Genomic DNA, 25,000 nt, shown 5'->3' with positions numbered 1-25,000 from the left:
GTAAAGAAATCTTGCCTAGACAACATATGCCAAATAAAAGACTTCAAAAATTGATGGCAAATGGGGTTCTCTTTGGAAAATTACCACAGTTTTCTTTTCCTTCTTGACTAAGATGGCAAAGTTCGATTCCTAGCTCCTAACAATTAACGGTTTTCATTCTCTATATCTACTTATCTTTCTTTGCTTTTCATCTTACTCACCATGAAGTAATCTGACCAAGTCTCCTTTTATTTTGTAATATTATCCATAAAATGTTTTTTAAATAAAAAACACCCTGCATGCAATACAGTGCAGTATACACTATTTCCCCCAAAACATGCTCTACTTTCCTAATCAATAGCCATGGCATTTTCTACAGACAACTCCATTTATTCAGGGGTCTACACTGTGCCAGCAGGCTCTGCCTCAGCTTAGCAGGGTGATCTTGAGGAGGTCAGCATCCCTAGACTTAAGTCTCTTCATATGTAAAATGAGCTTTTAAAATTCAGTAGATCAGGGATTCTTGGCCCAGTGTTCATGGGCCCTGTGGAGGTCTGTGGATGGAGGTCCATGACGCCACTGAAAGGAAGTGCCAAGTTTTGTGGGTGCATATGTACATTTTTCTTGGAGGAGCGTCTATAGCTTTCATCAGACGCTCAAAGTAGTGTGTGGTCCAAAAATGGAAAAGTAACATTCCACTACAGCAGAGTATCTATAAGGTTAGTGACAGCCTTAAGATTTCATGAGTGATGACGTGACTAAGCCCCTGTTCTAATGGTGAGTACAATCTTATTGAAAAAAATCCAGAGAAAAGTCAAGAAGAGTTATGCCAGCAGCCTCCTTTGGCTTGAGGGAGAAAACTTGATCTCCTCTGTTTCTATTTTCCTGTGAAATGGGAATAACACGGGAGATTTTTTGAGGGCAAACAAAACAATGACTTTGTCTACACATGTAAGCAAGTTACCTGAATAAGCATAAAAAACAGTTCAATTAAGTCCAATAGCCTCATTTTGTCTGTTGCCACATAACTGCTTTGAATGGTTTCTCCCCATCTTAGGGAGTTATTTTGGCATTGTAGAGACAATGGACCTTCAGCCAAGACAACCAGTTGAAACATGAAAATTTCTATTGATCAATTTGTTACAGTGAAAAGGTTTTGAGATTTGGGGCAGGCAGAACCAGATTGTACTCCACAGCTGTATGAAGTTGGACATGTAACTTAACCTTTCAGACCTACAGTTTCCTCAACTACAAAACAGGGATAATAATATCCAGGTCTGCTATAGACTGAATGGGTCCCCCCCACAGTAAATTCATATGTTGAAACCTAATCCCCAATATGATGGTATTTAGAGTTGAGGACACTGGGAGGTAATTAGGTCATGAAGGTGGAACCCTCATGAATGAGATAAGTGCCCTTTTTAAAACAGACCCAGAGAGTTCCCTCGCTGTTTCTGCCATGTGAGGACACTGCAAGAAGACAGCTGTCTATGAACAAGGAAGTGGACCCTCACCAGATACTGAATCTGCTGGTGCCTTAATCTTGGACTTTTCAGCCTCCAGAACTGTGAGAAATAAATTTCTATTGTTTATAAGCCACCCAATCTATGGTATTCTGTTATAACAGCATGAACAGACTAAGATAAGGTCATAGGGTTGTTCTGATAATTAAATGACATAATGTATATAAAGTGCATCACCTAGCCTGGCACTTAGCTGATGCTAAACAAATGATGGTTCTTTTTCCTGTCTAACACTGGGTGAAAAATTTGGCTGAAACTTTTTTCTACTTGAGAACTATTTTTGCTGAATTGAACTTTTTAGGTAAAATTCTAAGCTATGTTTTATATGCTATATTTAAAATAAAGACATATAATTAATGAATTAGAAAATTAACTTCATAGCTACAATATGTGATTTTAAAATCCTCATATAGCAATTATATTTGTGTGGTAGACTTATTTGTGACTACAAGTTTTATTTCTTTCCCAACTTTAATAGAAACATCTTAGCAAATATTCAGGTCAGTATAGGAAAGAAGCTTTGCAGAAAGGATGCAACAAATCATAATGACTGAGCTGACAGATGAATGAAAATTCAAATTCAGTAAAATATTATTTTGTACCAAAGGCCTGCCAAAACATTAATATGATTTTAATAATAACATCTAACATTTATCGAGTATATACTGTGTGCCTGTAGTTGTGTTAATTTCCCTACATCAGTTAGTTAGCTTAATTCTTTTTTTTTTTTTTTTTTCGATATGCGGGCCTCTCACTGTTGTGGCCTCTCCTGTTGCGGAGCACAGGCTCCGGACGCGCAGGCTCAGCGGCCATGGCTCACGGGCTCAGACGCTCCGCGGCATGTGGGATCTTCCCGGACCAGGGCACGAACCCGTGTCCCCTGCATCGGCAGGCAGACTCTCAACCACTGCGCCACCAGGGAAGCCCAGTTAGCTTAATTTTTACAATGATTCTGTGAGGTAGAATAATTATCCCCATTTTTATACATAAATAAATTGAAGCACAAGATATTTAAGTAATTTGTAATGAGGTTACCCAACTGACAGTTGTCAAAGTCAGGATTCGAACTCAGGTCTGTCACACTTCATCACCCACATACTTAACTACAACATTGTCCTGCCTCTCCCCAGGTGAGCGAAGACTGGTAAATTATGAGTCACACATACCGACTGTAAAAAAAATTCAGCACTATTTTAAACTATAAGTGTATTGACTCATATATATGCCACATTTTTTCCAGATAAGAATGGAGTTATGGGTCAGCATGTGAGGTCCTTAAGAATCTAGATTTTTAATTTTTATTGAACAAGTGTCACATTGGGTAGATCCTGGACTCTTGATGTTCTACTGATCATCATAAAGTGGGATACTTTTAGGACCAGAGGAATTGTTAGGTAAGTGGAAATTGGTCCAAATATGCCATTTCCACTGTTTATAATTTGACCGTTTATAAATTGACAGAGGTAATAAATAATGTCTATTTAGAGAGAGAACAAGAGAGGGAGCATATGAATATGTATATATATTGATTCTTCGTGTGGCTGGACACAAATAAATAATTAAAAATCCCTTAGGTGAAAATTATCTACCTCATTTTCCCAGTGCCCCTCCGTTCAAGTTAGGCTAACCCTAAACAATATCAAATAAACATAGAAACCTTACAGCAATATTTTTAAGTCTCTTTCAAATGAATTACTTGAAAAAAATCTTTTAACTTAAAAGTAGAAATGTAGATGCAAATCCTAACATTTTTTTTTTTTGCCCCCTGGAGTGATAAATTTTCTGAGAGACCTAAAGGGAAGTTTTGAGCAAATTTAGCTACTCTAATAATTTAGACTGTTTCCAAAGAATATTTTATTTAACTTCCGAATGGAAAATAATTTTCTGATTACAGAGTAACAAAAAACTGCAATTGAAAAGAGTTTGACTTGAAATTTCAAGGTCACAATGGTAAGCATTTTAAACAAAAGTGTTTTTGTGTAATCGTTGATTGGCCATGCTGTTAAATCATGTAAAAAGTTTCAGTAATAGACTCCTGGGAGGCAACTACTTAGACTCAGAGGACTTTAAAAAATTGTTTGCTTTTTTAGTGAAGTAAAAATATTTACTTTCAAATGTCTAATCCTCAGTATATTTCAGAGGCCCGTAAAAATGTATGAACGATGACAACAGCAAGAGTGCTTTCATTCCCTTTATTTATGTCTATGAGCCTCTGAATCTGATAACAACCGTACAATAGGGTCCTTTCTTCTGATCAGAAAGAGGAACTTACATTTGGGTGGGGAAAGCAGGAGCTGGGAATGCAATGAGTTCACATCTTGAAAAGTGAGAGAGCTGCTCGTGAAAACAAGCCCACCGTGGGGAAAAGTACGTCTCACTGAAGATCTCATCATGGATAAACCATCACTGCAGGTTTCTCAGCAGATACACCAAAGCTCAAAATCCTTTGGGCCAAATATAATAGAAGAGCTCAATTTGAATTGGTGTGAATTCTTCTTGCTGAGAGAGTGTGATCCTCCCTCAGAACTTGTTACCAATCACATCCTCAAAACTCTTCACTCAACAGCAAATTCCTGCTTCTCACCTTCCTAAGGTCACCTTCCTAAGGTTCCTGTATCCTCTGAGAAGTGTAGAAAGCAAGCATTTTTGGGGTACTTGTTGAAAAGGAAGAGAGATGAATATGACCTCTTTGAAAATGCATCCCTTTCCACTACGTTTTCCCCTGTGAAAATGTTATATTCCCCGATGATATAAAAGGACATGCATGCATAATCCAGGGTAGATGATCAGGAAGAGATTGGAATGGAAACAAGTGTATCAAGTGTTGATGAAGATGTACGTGGATCAGGGGAAAACACGTTAAGAAGCACTAAGAAATACAGAGACAAAGGTAGAAAGGGATTGAAATAAAAGAAACAGAAAGGGAAGCTGAATATACCCATTCATTTTGTATTCCCATGAGATAGGTGAAGAATAATAGACAGCAAAACAAATTATTTGCTTGTTCAAATAAGTAACTGATTCAGAAATACAGTTTAATTTGAGATGTGTACAAATAGTATCTTTTGCCTAGAAACAAAGCATTTAGGATTTTCACTGACTACCTGCTCCATCCGTTCTGCCTGCTGAAGTTTTTTTCTTCCCCTTTTAGTCAAGTTGGCTCTAAAGTTACTAATTCATCTATGATATAAGCTTTGTGACTGTTGGGACACTGCCTGGACTGGTGAGAACTCAGCCCTATGGTTCAGTTTACTATCTTGCACCTATTCAATACATTTTTTGGATGACCGAATAAAAGATGCATCGGATGAAGAGCAGGACAAAGAAGGGAAGTATATTTTTGATTTAACCAGGTTCCCAGGCTAGGCTACGGCGGGCTAGGTGATGTGAAACGGACTGGACTGCAGACCCTTAGAATGAGGTGTGTCCACAGGAGTCTCAAGGCAGCTGTGATGCAGTGAATGATTGTCAGTCCCAAACCCAGGAAAGCTAGCATGGCCCAAAATGTACAGTGAGGTTTTTCAATAATCTTTTTAAAAGCTCTATTTCTGAGGAATAAAATGTATAAGAATCTAGTTTGTTTTAATTTGTGGCTATAACATCTGGTGAGAGTACAGGTTTTAAGTTATTTATCATTGCAAAGTAGAACAGCACCTGCTCGTCAAGCTCAATAACAACTAATTAAAATAACAGGGTATTTTTATTTGGAAAGGCTTTGTGGGTAAGAAGTGGACAAGTCAACAGTCTCTTCTCTGTGTTACCGTTTCCCCCATGCTCTCTGCAGGGGTACAACATACAAAGGGCATAAGCCATCTTTAAAAATTATCAGGGAATATCAGAGTACATATTACATTTGAGGATGTAAAAGTATAGCTGCTTGATACAGTGTAGTTGCTTTTATACAGGTTGAAAAGCATTAAGCACACTTTTCCCATTTCTGTCATTCTGCTTCTCTGTCCTTGGTGCCCCAAAATAAAGTTTGAAGCAGAGTAGAAGCCCAATAAAATTTTGTTGAATGAGTGACTGAATGAATGAGCCTGCAGCTCTGAGCTTTGGGGCCACTCCAGATCAAGGCTGAGTTTTTTCTTTTAGTTGCATAAATCCAAAGGAGAGTCCATTTTGGCCCCAGGTATTAGGCGTAAGGTCATAGAATCTCATTTTTCAAAATGGAAATCTGCCTTATTGTTTTATTTGTTTTTAAATAAAGTAATACATGATCATTGTAAAAAATTAGACAATACTAAAAGCAAAAGGAAAATAAAAATTGTCACCAATCCCCCACTCCTGTCACAGATGAAGAAGCCAAGTTCTAAAGCTAAAGGAAGAGGGACTTGCCCAGGGTCTTATATGCCCTTTATCTTCAGATCAAAGCCAAAATTTTAGATGGCGTTTAATTTCTGGTTCTGGACATCTGTTTCCTGTACACACCCTGAAATTTCCCATCAAAGTTGGCTGGACCATAAAGCCTGACCTTCACTATTCCCATAAATGATCAGATTTTACAAAATCCTAAAGGGTGAACGTGGACTTGCTTAACAAATTCCAGAATAACAGGACTAAAGTGTTCACCTTGAAACATGAAAAGGTGAACTTAGTACAAATATAAGGAAGTACTTAAGTATTTCTCTTAAAAAAAAGAAAAGAAAGAAAAGGAATCAAATGAAATACAATATCCCCAAAGAATTAATACAGACAGAAATGTAAGTTAAACAAGTGTATTATAAATTTACTTTAGGTTATTAAGGGTACCTAACTAAGCTTCACTGGGTACATTTTTTTTAAAGATTGACTTTAAAGAGAGACATATCCTTCCACACAAAACAAAAAACTGGAAGGAATGAACCACGTAGATGTGTGGAAAATTCTTAGGCAAAATCCTGGTTCTAAAAGAACCTAGTTTATTCCCTGTAATTACAGTATGGGTATAACCACAGTAAGTTAGTTCTATTATTCCTCTCATGTTGAGTCCCTGTTTCCCAATTCACATAGCAAACAAAGAAGCTGAAGATACTGATCTAGCCTGATGCCCAATTTCCTGTCCCTATTCCTGAGTCCCCCAAGCCCCAATTCTGTTAGGCCTGCCCCTGCACTCTGGCCTGGTCTGTTTTCTGATCCTGCTATACTTTGGATTTCTAGCACACCATGAGGGACATAAAGACAGAAACTATGTCTATTTATATTTCCCCATTTTTTCTCACTGTTCCTAGCACAGCGCTGTTGCTGAATAAACATTTGTTGGGAACAGTATTTTATAGACTTTCAGGAGAAACTGAGGTCACATAACACATCATTGGAAAGGATAAGAGGTATGCTCCAGTGGGCCTGGACACCACCTACAAGGCGTCAATGTACGCTCAACAATGGGCGCCCCATACTCTCCCTGGTTCTCCCCACTCGCTGAGTTTGTGTCTCCTTCGACGGTTTCCATTATGTCTTTATGACCTCTCACTCTCTCTCTCCACTTGCTTTCATGCCACTATCACTACCATCCATTTTCTGCTTTTGTGCTACCACTGCCACACTGAGTGTGCCCAAACTGACTCCTCTAATAATAATTTTTCTCCCCTTTTGAACAAAGATTGACAATTTCTATCTCCCAATGCCTGGAGGAAATCTCCAATTGGATGTGGTTTCTACCTGAAATTGAACACTCTCCCCATGCCCACCCAAGAATGGAATACTTCACAGTTTCCCTTTCCAGCTCCTCAGACTTACATTCTGTGGGACAGTCTGAGTTTCTCCATCTCCTGAAAGATTTGCTAATTCTCCCTCTAAAGACGCTCATATTTGATCTTCACTTCCATATTTGCTGCCCTGATTCAGTCCTCATCACCGTGTGCTCAATACTAACTCTTCCAGTGCGCCCACACTCTAGCCCACTGTAGATAACGCTCTCCAGTACGCATAGCTCCCCTGCTAAGTCTCTGTCTGTTACCTTTCGTATGAAATAGAAACACCCAAGATGTACGAGTCTAACTCATTCTTCCTTAAGCACTTAACAGGTTTCTTGCACCGGGGTTCTTATTTCCACCTCTGAGTTTTGCAGATGTTACTCCCTCCTCTACATGGCTCCCCTTTTACTCTTTGTCATCACCATTGTTACTCCCTCTATGGCTCTCCACTTCCAGGGAGCTTTTCCTGACTGGTTTCATCACAGGATGATAACTGCCTTTTCTTTTCTTGGTATTAATTTTTAGTTCTGACTATATTGCTCTGTTGTTTCTTACTTGTTTAGCTAATGATAATGGTTAAAAAAATAGTAGCATACCATTTATGTGTCAGGTACTAGGCTAGGCCATTTATGAAGTTCAATAATCTTCACAACAACCACAGAAGCTACATAGATATTATGCCTATTTTAAAAATAAGGCAGCTGTGGCGTAGCGAGAAGTCACTTGTGCATGGCCACACAGCTCATAAGTGACAGTTGGGATTTGAACCTACAGAGGCCAGGTACTGTTCAGGGTACCATGTGTCATATAGCAGCCTACTCCGACCAAGTTAATCAAAGGCAGTAATTTTACCTTCTTCTTTTGAATTCTCCATACCAATAGGTAGATCCTATGCTTCAAATACTTTTTGTTGGGCTTCCCTGGTGGCTTAGTGGTTAAGAATCCGCCTGCCTATGCAGGGCATACGGCTTCAAGCCCTCGTCCGGGAAGATCCCACATGCCGCGGAGCAGCTAAGCCCATGCACCACAACTACTGAGCCCGTGTGCCACAACTACTGAAGCCCATGCCTAGAGCCCGTGCTCCACAACAAGAGAGGCCACTGCAGTGAGAAGCCTGCACACCACAACAAGGAGTAGCCCCCACTCGCCGCAACTAGAGAAAGCCCACGCGCAGCAACGAAGACCCAACGCAGCCAAAAATAAATAAATAAAATAAATAAAAATTTTTTAAAATTAAAAAAAATATATATATTTCTTGTAAGTGTAAGTTTCTAGTTTTCTTCTGCAGGATCACTAAGGGGTCATCTTACTACCATCTTTTCACTTGCGCACTGGAATTACTGAGGCAAAATTGATTTGCTTTTAAGATCATTGTTTAACATTTTTCTTCCTGTGAATGCCTACTCTGCTTTCTCAAAAGAACATCTGAGTTAAGTCACATTAAATGCCACTGTCTTTTGCTCTGAGGCCTAAAATTTTAAAATATGCATTTATACCCCTTGCCCCACATGTTACTGCTTCATTTCCCCAACCTGCCCTTGTAAGTCACCACAACAGAGGCCTCACACAGCATAGCAGCTTCCAACTAGACTCAGAATCTCCACAGTACCACACTCTACTGGCTATTAACCCATAATATGTGAATTACTGGATTTGGCGGCTGTTCTAATAAGAATAAAACTTTGTCATAAGATCCATCTGGGTCTTATTGCCTTTATTCTTTTAGAGTGAAGACTTCCATTTCCAGAATGGTTTCAACATTCAATATTTGTCATTTCAATATTGTAAGTGCTTTTAAAACTTTTATCCATACACTGCTTTTGTCATTTAAAAATTCTAATATGAAAGACAATGATTCAGTGCAACTATTTGTTTCGTCTGCAATCTCTCTTTTTCTTGATGTTTGTTTGTGCAGAATTTAGTCTTAACAGTTTGGAACATTTTCTATAACTGCTTTCGCAAACAGTTCAGTGTGCAATACATTTGGCCCTTGAGGCTGAGGATCTTTGAGGCCTGAAACCAATATTGTGGATAACAGAATAGAGATACCTTTGAACCCAGATCCTTACCTTTCTGCTTCCAGACGCATCTCTTCCCGCTTTTGCCTCCTAAGTTCTCTGCGACGTTCAAAATCATCCATGGTATGGGTTCAGATTTAGGGAGACCAGATAATGTCTGGATCTAAAGGGGAAGAAGTAGAATCAATATCATAGATGAGTTGGAGGATTATTTCCCATGAGTCGCCTCAGCCCCTCACCATTTTTTTATCCCCTTTTCCTTTACTCTTAAGAAAAACACCTTAGAAGATGAGTGAGGTAGCCAGTGATCAGTTTCTGCCTCCCAAGCCAAGCCTTGTCCTTTATGTGTTAAATTCAGTCTCATTCATGTAACTATTAGAGACAAATAAGTAAAATTCCAGGATCACAGTTTAAAAAAAAAGGGGGGGAGACAGAGAGGTCTGAAGACTTGAAATATTGCTGGGATCACTTGAGAGCTACTGAATGGTTTTGTTCTTTGTAACCTGCTGAACTACAGACAAAAGTTATAAAAAAGTGAACAAAGAAAGAGGAAAGGAGAAAAAGAGTGAAAAAAAAAAGAAAAGTGGCAAGAAAAGGAATTTGTAGGAACTAAGAGAAAAGTAAAAGAAAGAAATAATATAAGTATCCAGGCACAATTTGCACATCCTAAAAGAATATTAATATCAGAATGATAATAAAGACCACAGCAATAATACCACGAATAAACATAATGCAGCAGCATTTTTAAGAGCAGTTACATATGATCAAACTGTTTTCAGAGCTCAAAAGTAGCAGCTCTTTGTAACCCAACCATTTTATCCTTTCCTACCTCCTCCGTGATAGTTTTAATCCCAGAAAGATCTTCCCTTTCCAGCTCTTCAACTGAGGATTCCGCTTTTCCTGCGTTTCTGTGCCATGGAGTCAAGTATTCCAGAATTCCCCTGCAGCCCCCAAACCCAAAATGACTACCAGAAAAGGGGAAGCGGGCTCTTTTTGTCCTTGCTTTGTTTACAGAGCTGTCAGTGGTTAGTTAAACTCGGCCTGGAATCTGGCATTTAAGGCCTGCTTGAAGATTGTTTCCTGTGTGGAGCGGGAGGCCTCCACTTCCTCTGGAATCCTAGACTCTCTTCTGCACTCAGATCACAAGAAATATTTTCCAGCCCTTTCTGTGCACATGAGACGAGCCATTTGCCCTGCGTAAGAAAATAGGGAGACGTGCAAAACCTGAAGCCATCCCCTAATGGCATCTTTGTGTGAGGGAGTGAAAAGCAAAACTTAGACTTTGAAGCCTAGTTAAGAAACCTTCTTAAATTGTCAGATTCTTTTATTTTTCAAGCATTTTCCCCCTTAAAAAACCCACAAAAACAAAAATAAAATCTCAGCCAACCAAAACAGAATTATACAACGTTTGAATGTTCCCCCCCTTCTTATTCCCTAGGGTATTATTTATACTGCTTATAAATCCTTTACAAATTCAAATTTGGGTGTTTATTTGGGGTTTTTTTTATTTTACAGTGTTTTTCTATCTAACTCTCAGAAAGAGTACTTTCCAAGTACTTTGTTAGTTATGAAGGAAAGAATCAGTTTTCCTTTTTTAAAAATTATTCCATCAACCCTGATAAAATTTCTTTGTATTTTCTAGTCTGATCTCTCCATAGTTATCAGAATGAAAAAAAAAAAAAGTGATTTGAGGGTCTCCTGAGAGGCTGTTTGTCTCCCTGGGGTGGGTTCCTGTTCTGAGCGCAGTGCAGGGTGCATGAGGACAGCCCTGGGGGCAGTGGGACCAAACCTCGATGACTTGAACCCTGGGTGCAGTGAGAGCAAAGGCTTCTCGTTCCTTTCTTCAGTAAAGTCTTTTGTTGTATATAAACCACTTCTGGAATAACTATAGCAACAGCAAACAGAAATGGGAGAAAGAGGTTTGTCTATAAGCAAACAATTTCACTTTTCTTAATTTATCCAAGTAGCTTGAAGAGCAGCCTCTAAGCCTCTGGGTCTCGCTCCAACCTCATTAAGCCGAGGAGTCATGCTGGCTGCTTGGTAGCAGTGGCAGCTGTTGCTCAGCCTATACCTCTGGTGCAGGTGCCAATGAGTATCCGCAAGCAGGCCGAAGATGCACACGGCTGGCCGAGCCCAGCAGCACCTTGGAGCACTCAGGGGAGGTGAAGCTGACTAACACCGTGTGGCCACTGCGGCCGGCCACGCTCACTGGCTCTCCACCCACGCAACTTCCCCCCCACCCCCACCCCGCCACCCCGCCCGTTCCCTCCTCCTACTCCTCAGCTTTTATTACTTACTCGGGTGTTTTTTTCCTCAACCATAAAGAAACTCTACCCGGGCTTCCCTGGAGGCGCAGTGGTTGAGAGTCCGCCTGCCGATGCAGGGGACACGGGTTCGTGTCCCGGTCTGGGAGGATCCCACATGCCGCAGAGCGGCTGGGCCCGTGAGCCATGGCCGCTGAGCCTGCGCGTCCGGAGCCTGTGCTCCACAACGGGAGAGGCCACAGCAGTGAGGGCCCACGTACAGCAAAAAAAAAAAGAAACTCTACCCAACTAGTTATCTACTCATGGAATGCTGCTGAGTGTGTATGTGAGGCACTGACGGGGAGGGAGAGAGGGGGTGAGCGCCATATGAAGCATCTACACAGACGGTGCCTTTCTGGGGTCTGCTTGGTGGACATATGGCGGGTGTACCTGAGGGAGAAGAGAAAGCACGTCTGTGTACCGTGTGGTGCGGGATGACTCTCTGCTGGGGTGGGTGTGTTGTGTCTGTGAGTGGGAAGATGTGTGTGCTTGTGAAAATGGCTCTTTGTTGGTCTCACACCAGGATGGAGCAGAGGTCTTCCTTAATCCTCACACCCTTATATCACAGAGCTTCTCTGAACCTCCCTGGCACTGTTCCTAAGTGAGGCGATCCATGTCTGGGGAGAATTGTAAGTGATTTTCCCCCCTCTTTTGGGAGCAGCAGCTTCCATGGCCTCAGCTAGTAATCTCTCATTTCTTCCCCGACCCCCAGTCAATGCTGAATTCCTTCCAGTAACATTGGATAGGAAACAAACTCTCCATCAACGAAGTGATGAAATGTCAAGGCAGAGAGCTTCCGTAAACAGTAAAGCTCACGAGTGTCACAAGTGGACAGAGTAGCCTGAAAGAGAAACGCAGGCAAAGGGATGTATGTATCAATGAATGTGACAGATGGGTTCTTGAAAAGTTTTATGAAAACCCAAATTTTTGTGCTGGGGTGCTTGTAGCCATGCTATTGAAAGAACCCTGATGTGACTCCTTTTGTCAACGGAAGAGAGGCACTTTACAAAGGCAGTTGAACAATTACCTTCTGATATACCTGTCTTTTCAATATGGGTTCTCAAATATCAGATTTTCTTGAAACAGGGCATGCTTATGCTACTGCAACTAAGTAATAAGTCGATGTTAGAGACTTCAAATCACTTAACACGCTGCCCTTCCTTTGGGTAATGACACCACGAAGCCCGTGGCCCAGCTGAATGGCGCCGTGAGTGGACCTCCTGGGTCTCACCTCCACGCCAGACATCCTGAAGCTTCCTCCCTTCCCTATCCTTCTTGCTACTTTTCCCTCTCAGCTTCTTTTGGGGGGAGGGGGAGATATTTATCAATATTTCTTCTGTCATTTCCCTTTTTATTTGTCTCATTCTCTGATACTTTTTTTTTCCTTCTCCATTTCCCTCCATCTATTGGGAATTAAAGTCTATTTATTAAATCCAATCTAGGATTCTTAAAAAAAAATTGAGTTTAATTTCTGATGTGCATCTTTCAACCAAGAATTCTAACTATTACTATGTTTTATATTCGCAAAGCTCTTTTCTTTTTCCTTTACGGGCATGTGGCCCTCACTAGAGTTATTTTCTGTGACAAATTTATAAGGAGACCTACTGTTTCTGCTTTTGTTTGGGACGTGGTTGGTGTCAGGTAAGAAGCCCTCTTAGATGTGTACGTGGGTGTGCATGTGTGTGTGTGTGTGTGTCTGTGTATGTGTGTGCATGTGTGTATGTGCATGTATGTGTGGGCATGCACATACACACAGGTGTAAATACAGTCGAGGCAGGAAATGGTGGCATGCAGGCCAGTACTCTGTTATTGGCGGGAGAAATCTGTAGAGAAAGCTAAGCTCTATCTATCTTCAAATCATCATAAACTGAATGGCGAATGGGTTGGAGGAAGTCCTTGGGATTTCAGGGCAGTGCCAGTATTGGTCTTGGAATGCATCAAGAATAAAATCTATTCTGTCAGGGACTCTGAATAAGTTAATGCAACTTCCAAAAGCAACATTAACTGAATATGTGCTATGTGCTGGGGCATTTTTTTAAACTATTTAAAAAAATTAATGGGGTTTATTTCTTAGTTTTAAGTTTAAGGAAATATTGAACATAAAGTACAGAGTACCCATATATTCCCTCTCCTTCACCCCCGCCCAGTTTTTTCTGTGTTTGCATTGAAATGTGTATTCCCCACCAAAAGATATGTTGAAGTCCTACTCCTCAGCACCTCAGAATGTTACCTTATTTAGAAATAGTGTCTTTGCAATGTGGTCAAGTTAAGATGAGGTTATTAGGATAGCCCTAATCCTGTATGACTGGTGCCCTTATAAAAAGGGGAAATTTGGACATAGAGACAGATATACACATAGAGACAGATATACATATGTGTTTCCACATATGATGTGGAAACACAGGGAGAATGCCATGAGAATATGGAGAGCCAGGAACACCTGAGGCTACCAGAAGCTGGGTGAGAGTTGTTGAACAGACCCTTCCCTGGGGTCTTCAGGGGGACCCTGCTGACACTTTGATTTCTAGCCTCTGGAACTGTGAGATAATAAGTTTCTGTTCTAAGCCACCCAGTCTGTGGTGCTTTGTTACAGCAGCCCTGGCAAACTAATACAGCCCATTATTAAAATCTTGCAGTGGTACATTTGTTACAATTCATGAACCAATATCAATACATTATTATTAATTAAAGTCCATGGATCACATTAAGTTTCACACTTTGTATTGTACATTCTATGGGTTTTGCTAAACGCAAAATGTCACGTATCCACCATTATAGCAACAGACAGAATAGTTTCACTGCCCTAAACAGTCCCTGTTCTCCTTCGAGGCATCCTTCCCTCCCTCCCCCACTCCAGCCCTTGGCAACCATTGCCTTTTTTAAAACTGTTTCTATAGCTCTGCTTTTTCCAGAATGTTGTGTAGTTGGAATCACAGAGCATGTAGTCTTTTCAGACTGGTTTCTTTCACTTAGCAATATGTATTTAAGTTTCCTCCATGTCATTTTGTGGCTCGGTAGCTCTGCTGGGCCATTTAAAAATATGTGTTCTTATTTTATCTATCTATTTTATAATAAATCTGTGAGGTAGCTATTATAATCCCCATTTTAAAGAATTTCAAAGTGTGTGCTCTTAACCACAATAATATTCTTGAACTAACCCACTATTCCCCTCTAGGAATTGCTTTCCCTTTCAGGAAGTAGGTAAGGGTGCCTCCCTCCCCCACCTCCTACTGAGAAATTCTGAGAAGACTACTGTCAGTGATCTCCAGTTTAATTCATTGGATCATTTAAACTCAGGTAAGAAGTGATCTTAAAAATTATTCAATCCTCTTCAATTTCAAACCTATTTGGTTTAGTTCAGAGAATTATCATGTCTGGGAGATAACTAAATCAAACCTTGCAAATGTTTATTAAACTTCTGTTATTTTATTGTTACTTCTTTGTAAGATTCTTAAACTAGGATGATCATATCTGGACCGCTTCATTGCATACTTTTCTTTGAAATTTTAGTGCTTCTTCATTTTATACTTTCCTCCTCTTATCCACTGTGTCCTCATCTCCAGCGTAAGAATTTCTCTATTATTGCAAGGAACTCTAGTCTTTCAACACTGATAACTGTTATTAGATCCCTGTTTGACTAGTTATCATTGTATACCCACTGTAAAATTACATGGTCCAACTACGTCCATGAAGCCCCACAAAAACATTTATACCATCAATTTTCGATGAGCATTTACTGAGCATTTACTATGTGCCAGGTTCTCTTCTAGGCACTGGAGATATAATGGTGAAGAAGACTGAAAAGGTTCCTGCCTTCCAGGAACTTTTATTTCAGACTTTCTTGCTCTTTTAAACTTCCACCAGGCCGATCACAGCCATCTTCGACCTTGGATCACACCCATCATTTGCTTTCTGGTTTTTGTTCTTGAGATTCAAGGCTTTGTGGGAGAAAGTCAGGGACCATGTTTTGTCTACCCTAAAGGTTTATGTTAACTTCAGTTGGGCCATCACTGCAACTCAGTGATGCCTCTCTTCATCCTGCATGTCCCGGGTGATTTCTGGGTATAACACACGCCAGCAGATTCTCCACCTCTGCTCTTCAAATTATCTTCACTCACCTCAATCCTTAAATCTCCCACTCCACAAACAGTGACCTGGACTCAGACTTAGGAGACATGGGATGACCCTCTCTGAGCCTTTCTTCTCTGTAAAATGAAACGGTTGGACAGATAACGTCCAAGGTTCCATCCTACTCCATGTAATACTACAGTTCTGTATCTGCTCTCCAATCCAGCAAAGATGGATGCATCACACATGGCATATACATGCTTCCTTCTTTCCACATTTGAGTGTTTGGATACCTCTGTGCATTCTCTTCTAATTTTCTGATTTAGAAAGCATTAACCTTCCTTTCAAGCTGGTCATCCCATGGCACCCTAGATAAAATTATTTTATTACCTCTCAAATGTGTTATATAATTTTCTACCTCTGCCCCTTTATTCATACCATTCCATCCATCTGGAGTGAGAGCCCCTCTCCTCTTTATCGTCCATGTTCTATTCAGTTGTGCATTTCTGGCTCAGATTTCACTGCCTTCATGCCTTTCCTGAGGACTCTAGTTTGGTAGTGATATCTCACTACTTGAATATCCATCATTCACTTTGGTACTTAATAATCTACTGCCTTGCCACCGCTTATTAGTTGTTCTAACTACTACTTAAATATGTTACCTATATTTTACTTTCCACATGCTTTCATTCTTAAGATTCTGCACCTTATGAATAGATACAGTCTTTAAAAAATCTTTTCACTCTTGCGACATAGCAGGCACTCAGAAATTGCAGCTGATTTGAACCGTTGGATTTTTATTCTCGATTTTACCATTCTGAGAGTGGAAAATGTAACTCAAGCTGATTCATCTGTGTACTTTACTGACTGATCAGTGTTTACAAAGTTAATTAAAGACCTTGGTAATAGACTATATATGAATCTCAAAAGTTATATAAACCCACATTTGCAGTAGTGGCAGTAAATCTGGCAGTGTTTTCTTTCTGACTATAGAAAATGAACTTTTGTCTTTTTCAAAAAAAATCAATTTATCAACCTGCTTTGCTCTTTTCTCAGCTAAACTGTTTATTTGGGAATCAAAAACCAAATAAACACATGGATTCTAACATACCGTTTGGACTTAACTTTAGCTCAACCTTCACCACTTTGTTCCAAAAATCTATGCTACTTAAAAAAAATGCAATCACCGAGACACATGTGTCAAGACCAGCAACATAGAAATAAGAATGAGTGGGATCAACCTGAGGAGCTCTGCCTTCTCAAGTTGTTTCTTTTCTCTCATCATTGGAATCTAGAACTCAGTGCCCTACTGAGAGCAGGTTAACAGGTTATGGCTTCTTCTTTCTTTCCTCCCCTGCTCAGTCTTTTATCATTACTTTCTCTCTACTTGTATTTCTCCATTTGCCAAACAGGAGAATGGAAAGACTTAACGTAACAAAAGTCAAGGTCTTTGTGGCCTCTCTTCCACCTTAGGAGGAGCAGGTACTGGGCATGTTAGATTTGTGAAGGAATGGTGTTTGTCTACACTGGTTTCCACACTGGGGAAGACCACACACTTAGGGACTTTATGTGTCATCTCCAAGTGTTACCACCCATTTGGAACACTTTAAGCTGTTCAAAACCCCATGGCTATCACTGACCCTCCCAAGTGAGAAAAGTAGATTCACCTCTATTTAAAGAAAGGAGACTGAGACAAATAGGGCTTTGGTATCAGTTCCTTAACCATGACCAATCAGTGGGAAACCAGGCCTGATATTTAGGCCAATCTCTAAGCCAACCTGAAAAGTTTTCTTAGAAGAGCAAGAGAAGTGAAAATTTGGAACACGGTTCCTTTGGCACCCTTTTTGAGAGCCTGAAATTCTTTTCTTTGGCAAATTCCAGGAGAATTAGGCCGAAAGACACAGAACAGAACATATCAAATCAGAAAAGGCATGTGGTCACTGCTGCTCTCTTGGTTCCTAAGGAAGAGAAAAAGCATCAAAAGGCGTGGGAGCGAATCCTACCACAGACAGAAATTCTACACCAATCTGTAAGAAATTTCTTACACCCAGGTAAGAAAATAAATGCATAGCTATGCTTAAAGAATTCATAAATGTGCTTTCTAAATGCACGCCTGATGACAGAGGTTAATTCCGATGTCACATCAGGGTGGGGTCCTGACCCCAATGGAACTATTCGACAATGGGTAGGGCTGCTGAGAAAATGTGAACCCCCATTACTGGAAATAGTCTGGTAGAGGTGAAATAGCCATCTGTTTAGGGCTGTAGTGAAAAGATATTTTTTGAGATCCTAAGGCTGTGCTGCCCAATATGGTTGTCAGTTGTCACATGAGGGAGTTTAAATTTATCAAAATTAAATTAGAAATTCAGTGCCTCCGCTTCACCAGCCCCATTGCAAGTGCTCTGTGGCCACATGTGTCTAGTGGCTTCCATGTAAGACCATGCAGAGAACATTTTTGTCATCACAGAAAGCTCTATTGGACAGCCCCCCTGTGAAGCCTTCCAACTCCTAATACAAAATGACTTTACCAAGGAAAGTAATGTTATGCAGTTCAGAGACATGAAGATGTGTAAGACATGGTGTCTGTCTTCAAAGACCTTACAGTCTCCTACGGAAGATGGAATACAATGAGGGGTATGGTAGGGTCAGCCTTTCAAAGCACGGATGTGCTCTTTTAATCCTCTCATTAGTAACTTCTTTGTCCTCCTGTGGAGGGTCTTTTGGATCTGCAATCTTGCTGCTCTGAGCACACTTGCAACTGAGAAAGTGAAATGAATGCTCAGTGAATGCAAAAGAAGCTGAGATACTGTCTGAGGAGAGATCACACTTCGAATTGCATAACAAGGCCTAAGAGCGGCTTATTTGGAACAAAAGATCGGAGGCCATGGGTCTTTACCAGTTATAGACATGGTACAGAGGTCATTATATTTTACATAACAAGAGCTTTACTTGTGCATGACTCTGGCCTTTCTGGTCTACTCGGCTATAAAAATATCAGTAACCCATGAGTCTGCTCCTTGTGATTGGTTTTTCATCTAATATTTCCAATTTAGAGATCAACAAGAAGATCCAGAGCCTTAGCCAGATATTCTGCTAATATAAGACATTAGCAAGGTGACAGAGTTTAGATGGCAGGATGCAAATCCATTTACACTGCTGGGAACAATTCAAAGGTATGTCTTAGAGGTACTCTGTTACTGGCAACATTTTTGCACATGGAGGACATGCTATTACGATCAGGGACTATTTATTCCCTAGTAAGTTATCAAACATCTATTCATCATGATCATCAAATGCATTTACTGTGTTCTGGAATTAGGAAGCGAGTTAGAGACTATCTTCTGGGGGTTTATAATCTAAGACGATAAGCTTTGAAACCAAACCAAGGGACGTTATCCCTTATGTCTTTGGACATAATACACAATTTAAACATGTAAATTTGCAAAGAAGTTAAATAATAAATTGAAAAGTGCCTAGACTTCTTCCTCCTTCCTTTCACATGAATCATTTACATGGTAGTTTCACCCACTTGTTAGTTTGGGAATTTCTGGACTTTCCTTCAAGTAAGAAATGGCTCATAGCGCAGGCCTGCTTAAGACTAGCATGAGACTACAGGATCTCTGAACCTTGTACTCACTGATAAGAGTTTGTACTGATACCTATATTATTGGAGTTGGTATTTTAATGACTAAGTATATATCTGTCTTCCCTAGAAGATTATAATCTCCTTGAGGTTATTACTCATTCTTGTGACCCTTCAAAGTTCTTGACTATTTTTTCTTAGAGTCAGCACTAAGTTCACACTTGAATTAAAATGGATTCTGGGGCATTGCTTATTTTTGGATTTCATTGGTAAACAGATGAACTTGGCTAAGACATGATCAAAAGGCCATGCCTCCAGTTGAGCTCTTAGTAACCTTGGGGATGGTGGTTCACTAGGAAGCTCTATTTTATACTGTGATTTGTAGTTGTAGTTGTTTTCTTCTAGTGGAAAAGAAACTTGTCTTAGAAAGACATTCTGTTTTCAGGAAAGAGGGGTATTAGACATTTGTAACTGAGGGAATCAGTCTGTTCTGGGACCTTCAAAGAAAAAGAAGGACAAAGAAGACATATGTTGAATAAGAAAAGAAGAGAATTAGGGTTGAACTGAAACGCCCCAAATTTCCAAGGCCTTTGGAGATGCCTTGCCACTCCTCCATCATAATTAGAAAACACTGACATTCAGAGCTGATTTAAATGCTCCCATCAGTCTAAAAAAGTGTTGCCTGAATTTACTCTGTAACCGTGCTCAGTAATTAGAAACATAAGGCCCTGTTCTGGATGTTTTCTTGGGAACCTACCCTCCCAGGCTTGGTGTCACTACCCATTGGCTATAGGACCTTTATCTTTTCTCACCATCTCTCTTAGAAGCCCCTGCCCAGGTCACAGGAAGAGTGTGAGGTTGCCATGGGCATTCCTGGAAAAACTGGAGACCTCTGGCGCCACCTCAGACTCTAAAATACATGGAAGAAACTCATTTTGCCTGCCTCTTTCCTTGCTGAAGCTCTATAAATCTGTATTGCACTTGGAAGGTAGTAGTTAAAGTACAGTAAGAAAAGTGTTCAAATCAGAAGATTCAAAAGAAGGATCTTTGTGATGACCGGCTTGAAATGACATCTTTGTTTGTTTCGGAAAACAGAAAAGCTATTCCAATGGTTGATTCTAGAGTTCCTCACACTCTCGCTGGGAAACATGTACTTTGCAAAATGTAGGATTAGAATATGATTTAACAAGCAGCAGCAGCAGCTTTTTACTTCTGACAAAATCCACAAAGAAAATGGAAAAATACTTGTAATCAAGGACTTCAACTCAACAGTCACCTAACTTGTCAAATTAAAACATGTGGCAAACACCTGCCAAGCATCTTGAAACAACTATACCTTCTTATTTTTCTACCTGACCTGTAATCTCTTTGGAGCACATTTGCATTTCCCAATTTTTCACACTTAAACAATGCTGTCCACACCATGTATAAAGATGACTAAGCAACTTTGTATTAAGTAACCGAAGTGAGTCCTGCCAATTTTAGAATAATTAAGTTTCTGCAATCTAATATAAACAGTTCCAAGAACTACTTGCGGCCTACCAAAAGTATATATTACAAGTAGTCAACACTGAGGCCAGCTGGCAGACAGATCAACCTATTAAAGTAGAATTGTTCAGCATTCAGAGTATTATTTTTCTTTTCTCCCATTATTTTTTCTGCATCCAACTTTGTTTCTTTGGGAATGTTTTCAAGTATACAAAGCAAGAAAGTAATGTGGAATTGCACCTCTTGTAAATGAATGAGCATTTCTCTTGAGATTCTTTAGAACCCACAAGTCAGTCCCATTTCAACGCTGTCTACACAGGCAGCCAAAGTAAAATACAGCAAGTGAATCCACTTTGTTTCCACTCAAGCTAAAGTGTTGGTAGTTTGCTCGACCATCAGAAAGGTCAACAGTGACCACCAGACAAGCACATTAAGTTATATGCCTATCAGACACCTGAAATATCTTTCTGACTGTAGATCCTTGTACTGCCTCTACCACGTAGCTTCCTGGATCAAAATTTATTACTAATAAGGCTAATGTCATAGGTATAATTCTACCAGGAATGAGTTAACTATTTGAGAGAAAAAAAGAATCCTAAACTATTGCCACGTGTTTTGACATTAATCTTGGCCAGCTACATGGCAGATGTGGGCTGACAACTTTCAGTTGAGAACATAGAGATGGTTAGACCAACCCATCCCGCCATGACCTTCAAGAGAGTGTATGGGACCTAGAGTCTGTCATACAGAGTGAAGTAGGTCAGAAAGAGAAAAACAAATATTGTATGCTAACACATATATATGGAATCTAAAAAAAAAAAAAAAAAAAAGGTCATGAAGAACCTAGGGGCAAGACGGGAATAAAGACGCAGACCTACTAGAGAATGGACTTGAGGACATGGGGAGGGGGAAGGGTAAGCTGTGACAAAGTGAGAGAGTGGCATACACTACCAAATGTAAAATAGATAGCTAGTGGGAAGCAGCTGCCCAGCACAGGGAGATCAGCTCGGTGCTTTGTGACCACCTAGAGGGGTGGGATAGGGAGGGTGGGAGGGAGATGCAAGAGGGAGGAGATATATGTATATGTATAGCTGATTCACTTTGTTATACAGCAGAAATTAACACACCATTGTAAAGCAATTATACTCCCATAAAGATGTTAAAAAAAAAGAGAGAGAGAGTGTATGGCCAAATGAATGGGAGTGTGTCATCACACAAAAAGCCTCTCCACATTCAACTGCATTTTAAGCCCTAATGTCTTCTTCACTGTGTTTAAATTCATATATATTCAAGAGTGGTAAAGGCTCTACAACCATCATCACAATGATAACTTCAATAAGAACATTCAACAAACATTTATGAAGTACCATTTGCTACCTTACTGGGTGTAGCAAGTAAGTTGTGAATGCAACTACCCTGCCCTCACCATGCTTATAGTCTGATGGTGGAGACAGGCAATAAACAAATAAAATACAAACTGCGACAAGGGTTAGGAATGAAAAATACAAGCTGCTATGAGAGAACTACAGGAGTGACTAATGGTTTTCTTTGGGTTAAAATACGATATAAGCAGTAATAGCTTTTTCAAACAAGAATGATATTAATACACTACAGACATGCATTCATAAAGGGAACATAAATGTATGAGACTGGAGTTTGTATTTATTAAATACATATCAGCATCTATTATTTGCCAGGCACATGCTCTTCTAGGTGCTGATAAATCGAACTCTTCTCTACTTTTCTGTCCTAAAGAAGGGAATGAAGAGTAAAGTAGCTAGTCAGGTTTGAGGGATGGTGAACTATTCTCACCCTTTCTCTCCAACCTCAGATCCTGTGAAAGTAATGTACAAATAATGACCTATGAGATACTATCTGCTGGAATTGATATAGACACAGGGAAGCCACTTAAGATATTAACTTCACACGGCTAAAGCGGAGGGTATCTTTCTAGAAATCATCCAGCTCAGTGACCTTCTGACAACAAAAGCATGTTTCTCACCCGCCATCAAGCAGAAATTTGCTGATTTAAATGTAGCTGGCCCACTTTGTTTTTTCAAATTTTGGTTCATGATTCCAAGAAATGAACAGCCCGTAATAAATTTACTCCGGTGGCAGAATATCTCACGACCAGCTTTTCTACTTTGAATACCGCAAACAGACCTTTAATTTGTTGACACGCAGCCCCTGGACATTCATGAAAACAAGATGTTCTCTTGCTGCTTTTTAAGTTAATCAGATTTAAGTCAGGGTCTCAGCCGAATTTCAAAAACAGATGTTCCATAGCAAAAGGGCTGAACTGACCCCAGCAATGAGAGGCTGTTTCACTTGAACTTGAATATTCTTTGTTAGCAGGATAAGCGATCAAATATGCCTGAAACTGGAAACAGGAGCGACCCAAGGTTTACTACTGTCTCCATTCAATGACTGCCCTGGGGATCTGGGAAGGTTGGGCATCCATGACTCTTGGTTTGGGGAATAAGCTGATGCCTGGAAGGTTTAGGTGCCTAGGTTACGAAGCGGGTTAGTGAGGAGGGATGATCTTCTCCCACACGCCACCATCCTGTTTTCCTGTCGACCTCGGAGGCCCTCCATGGAATGGCTCCACTGTACCCAATGCCACTCCTGACTCACACTCACATGCAAACACAACTCACAGCCAGGCCAACTCCTTAGTTCTGCTACAATCCAGCTGGTATTTCTGCCTCTGGGCCTCTGTCCCTGTTTCCTCTCTCCTGTAACCTGAAGTGCCCTCCACTCCTCCTGCAAATCCCATATCTTTTTCTAGAGTGTAGCTCAGTCCTATCTTTATTCCAGAATCATCCTCGCTTTCAACTTCTGCAGCATTGTTAGCACTGGGCTTTTTGACGGTCAATACTATATGACTTTGTTATTCAAATGCTTTATAACCTCTCTTTCTCTTGAGCAAGTGTGAAGCTGCCGAATGTCAGGGTCTGCCATCTCCTCTTACATCCCCTCACAGTGCCGGGTGCTTTGCTCTGCCTTTATAGATGCATGGGAATGGCTGCTGAGTTGAACCATCTCCTCTTACATCCCCTCACAGTGCCGGGTGCTTTGCTCTGCCTTTATAGATGCATGGGAATGGCTGCTGAGTTGAACCATCTCCTCTTACATCCCCTCACAGTGCCGGGTGCTTTGCTCTGCCTTTATAGATGCATGGGAACGGCTGCTGAGTTGAACCATCTCCTCTTACATCCCCTCACAGTGCCGGGTGCTTTGCTCTGACTTTATAGATGCATGGGAACGGCTGCTGAGTTGAACTTATTGACAAGCTTCTGGCCTAAAAACCCAAGTTCCAAAATTCCACAGCTCTGGCCATTAGTGCCGTTTGCCCCGTGTTCCTGTTTTGCCCCTTCTAGGCACCTTACAGAACTGTACTTTGGGCCTCCTTGTGGTCAGCTGGGGCCAAGTGACTAGCTCTGGCCAATGAGTTGTGAGCAGAAGTGTCATGTCACTTCCGGGACAGACCATTTGTTGATATTAGACCCTTCAGAGCTTTTTTTCTCTCTACCATGGTAGCCAGCAATATTTCCAGATAGCAGCTCTCAGCCAGGGTCCCCAAGTAAGGATGGCAATGATGTGGACCAGAGACCCCAGCCTATCCAGGGTTAGAGAGAAAGTATGTGTGACCAACCTTTGTTGGTTAAGTCACTGAAATTTTGAGTTGTCCCTGACCCCAGCATAACCTAGCTGGCCATGGCTGACATTGCCTTTGTTAACTCCGTCAGTGATGAAAATGATCTTGCGATATTAGGCAGTGCACATCTCTGCTTCATGAAGGTACTTATTCAAATTATCCTATTTTCTATTTCTGTTCTGTGACATCTAGTATATAAATAGGAATGGGTAGACTAATCAGGTAGGGCCTCAGGGAGTGGAAATGGCTCATTGGTTCCATCTGCCTACTCCAATGAGCCATAAAGCTGCCGCTAACTGTAGCAGTGCTCATGCATTACGTGTTCACTCATTTACACCAGGGATGACAAACTTGGGGAGTGGTGGCCTACGGAGAAATGGAGAATGCATGCATCCCTAAAAGAATTCAAATTCAAAATTTTAAGAAAACCATGCTGGGCAAAGGAAGCACATTTGCAGGTCAGTGTGGGCCTCAGGCTGCTGGTTTGTGACCCCTGATTTATACAGTCCTTCCTTAATGGCTATCATGTGTGAGGACTTACAAGAATAAACTTACAAGTGAATTCACATTAGCGCGCACTCTAGATGGAGCTTATTTAGTTAGCCAACGGTTATATAGCACGCACCATGTACCCAGCACGGTTCTAAGAACTTTATAAATACCAGCTTAAATCTTTATAACAATCCTTATTGTCTCCAGTTTACAGAT

The 25,000-nt window shown here is 40.6% G+C and overlaps 1 protein-coding gene across 1 annotated transcript in view; it reads right to left on the bottom strand.

Moving 5' to 3' along the window:
- Positions 1 to 25,000, bottom strand: part of CALD1 (caldesmon 1) — a 179,471-nt gene that overhangs the window by 82,202 nt on the left and 72,269 nt on the right. The window contains exon 3 of the mRNA XM_065883663.1: positions 9,244 to 9,349. Within this exon, the coding sequence (XP_065739735.1) occupies positions 9,244 to 9,314 (71 nt within the window). The 5' untranslated portion in view covers positions 9,315 to 9,349. The remainder of the gene's footprint in view (positions 1 to 9,243; positions 9,350 to 25,000) is intronic.

Source organism: Phocoena phocoena, chromosome 9 (assembly GCF_963924675.1).
Source record: "Phocoena phocoena chromosome 9, mPhoPho1.1, whole genome shotgun sequence".
NCBI lineage: Eukaryota > Metazoa > Chordata > Mammalia > Artiodactyla > Phocoenidae > Phocoena > Phocoena phocoena.
This window is presented reverse-complemented; position numbering and strand designations above follow the sequence as displayed.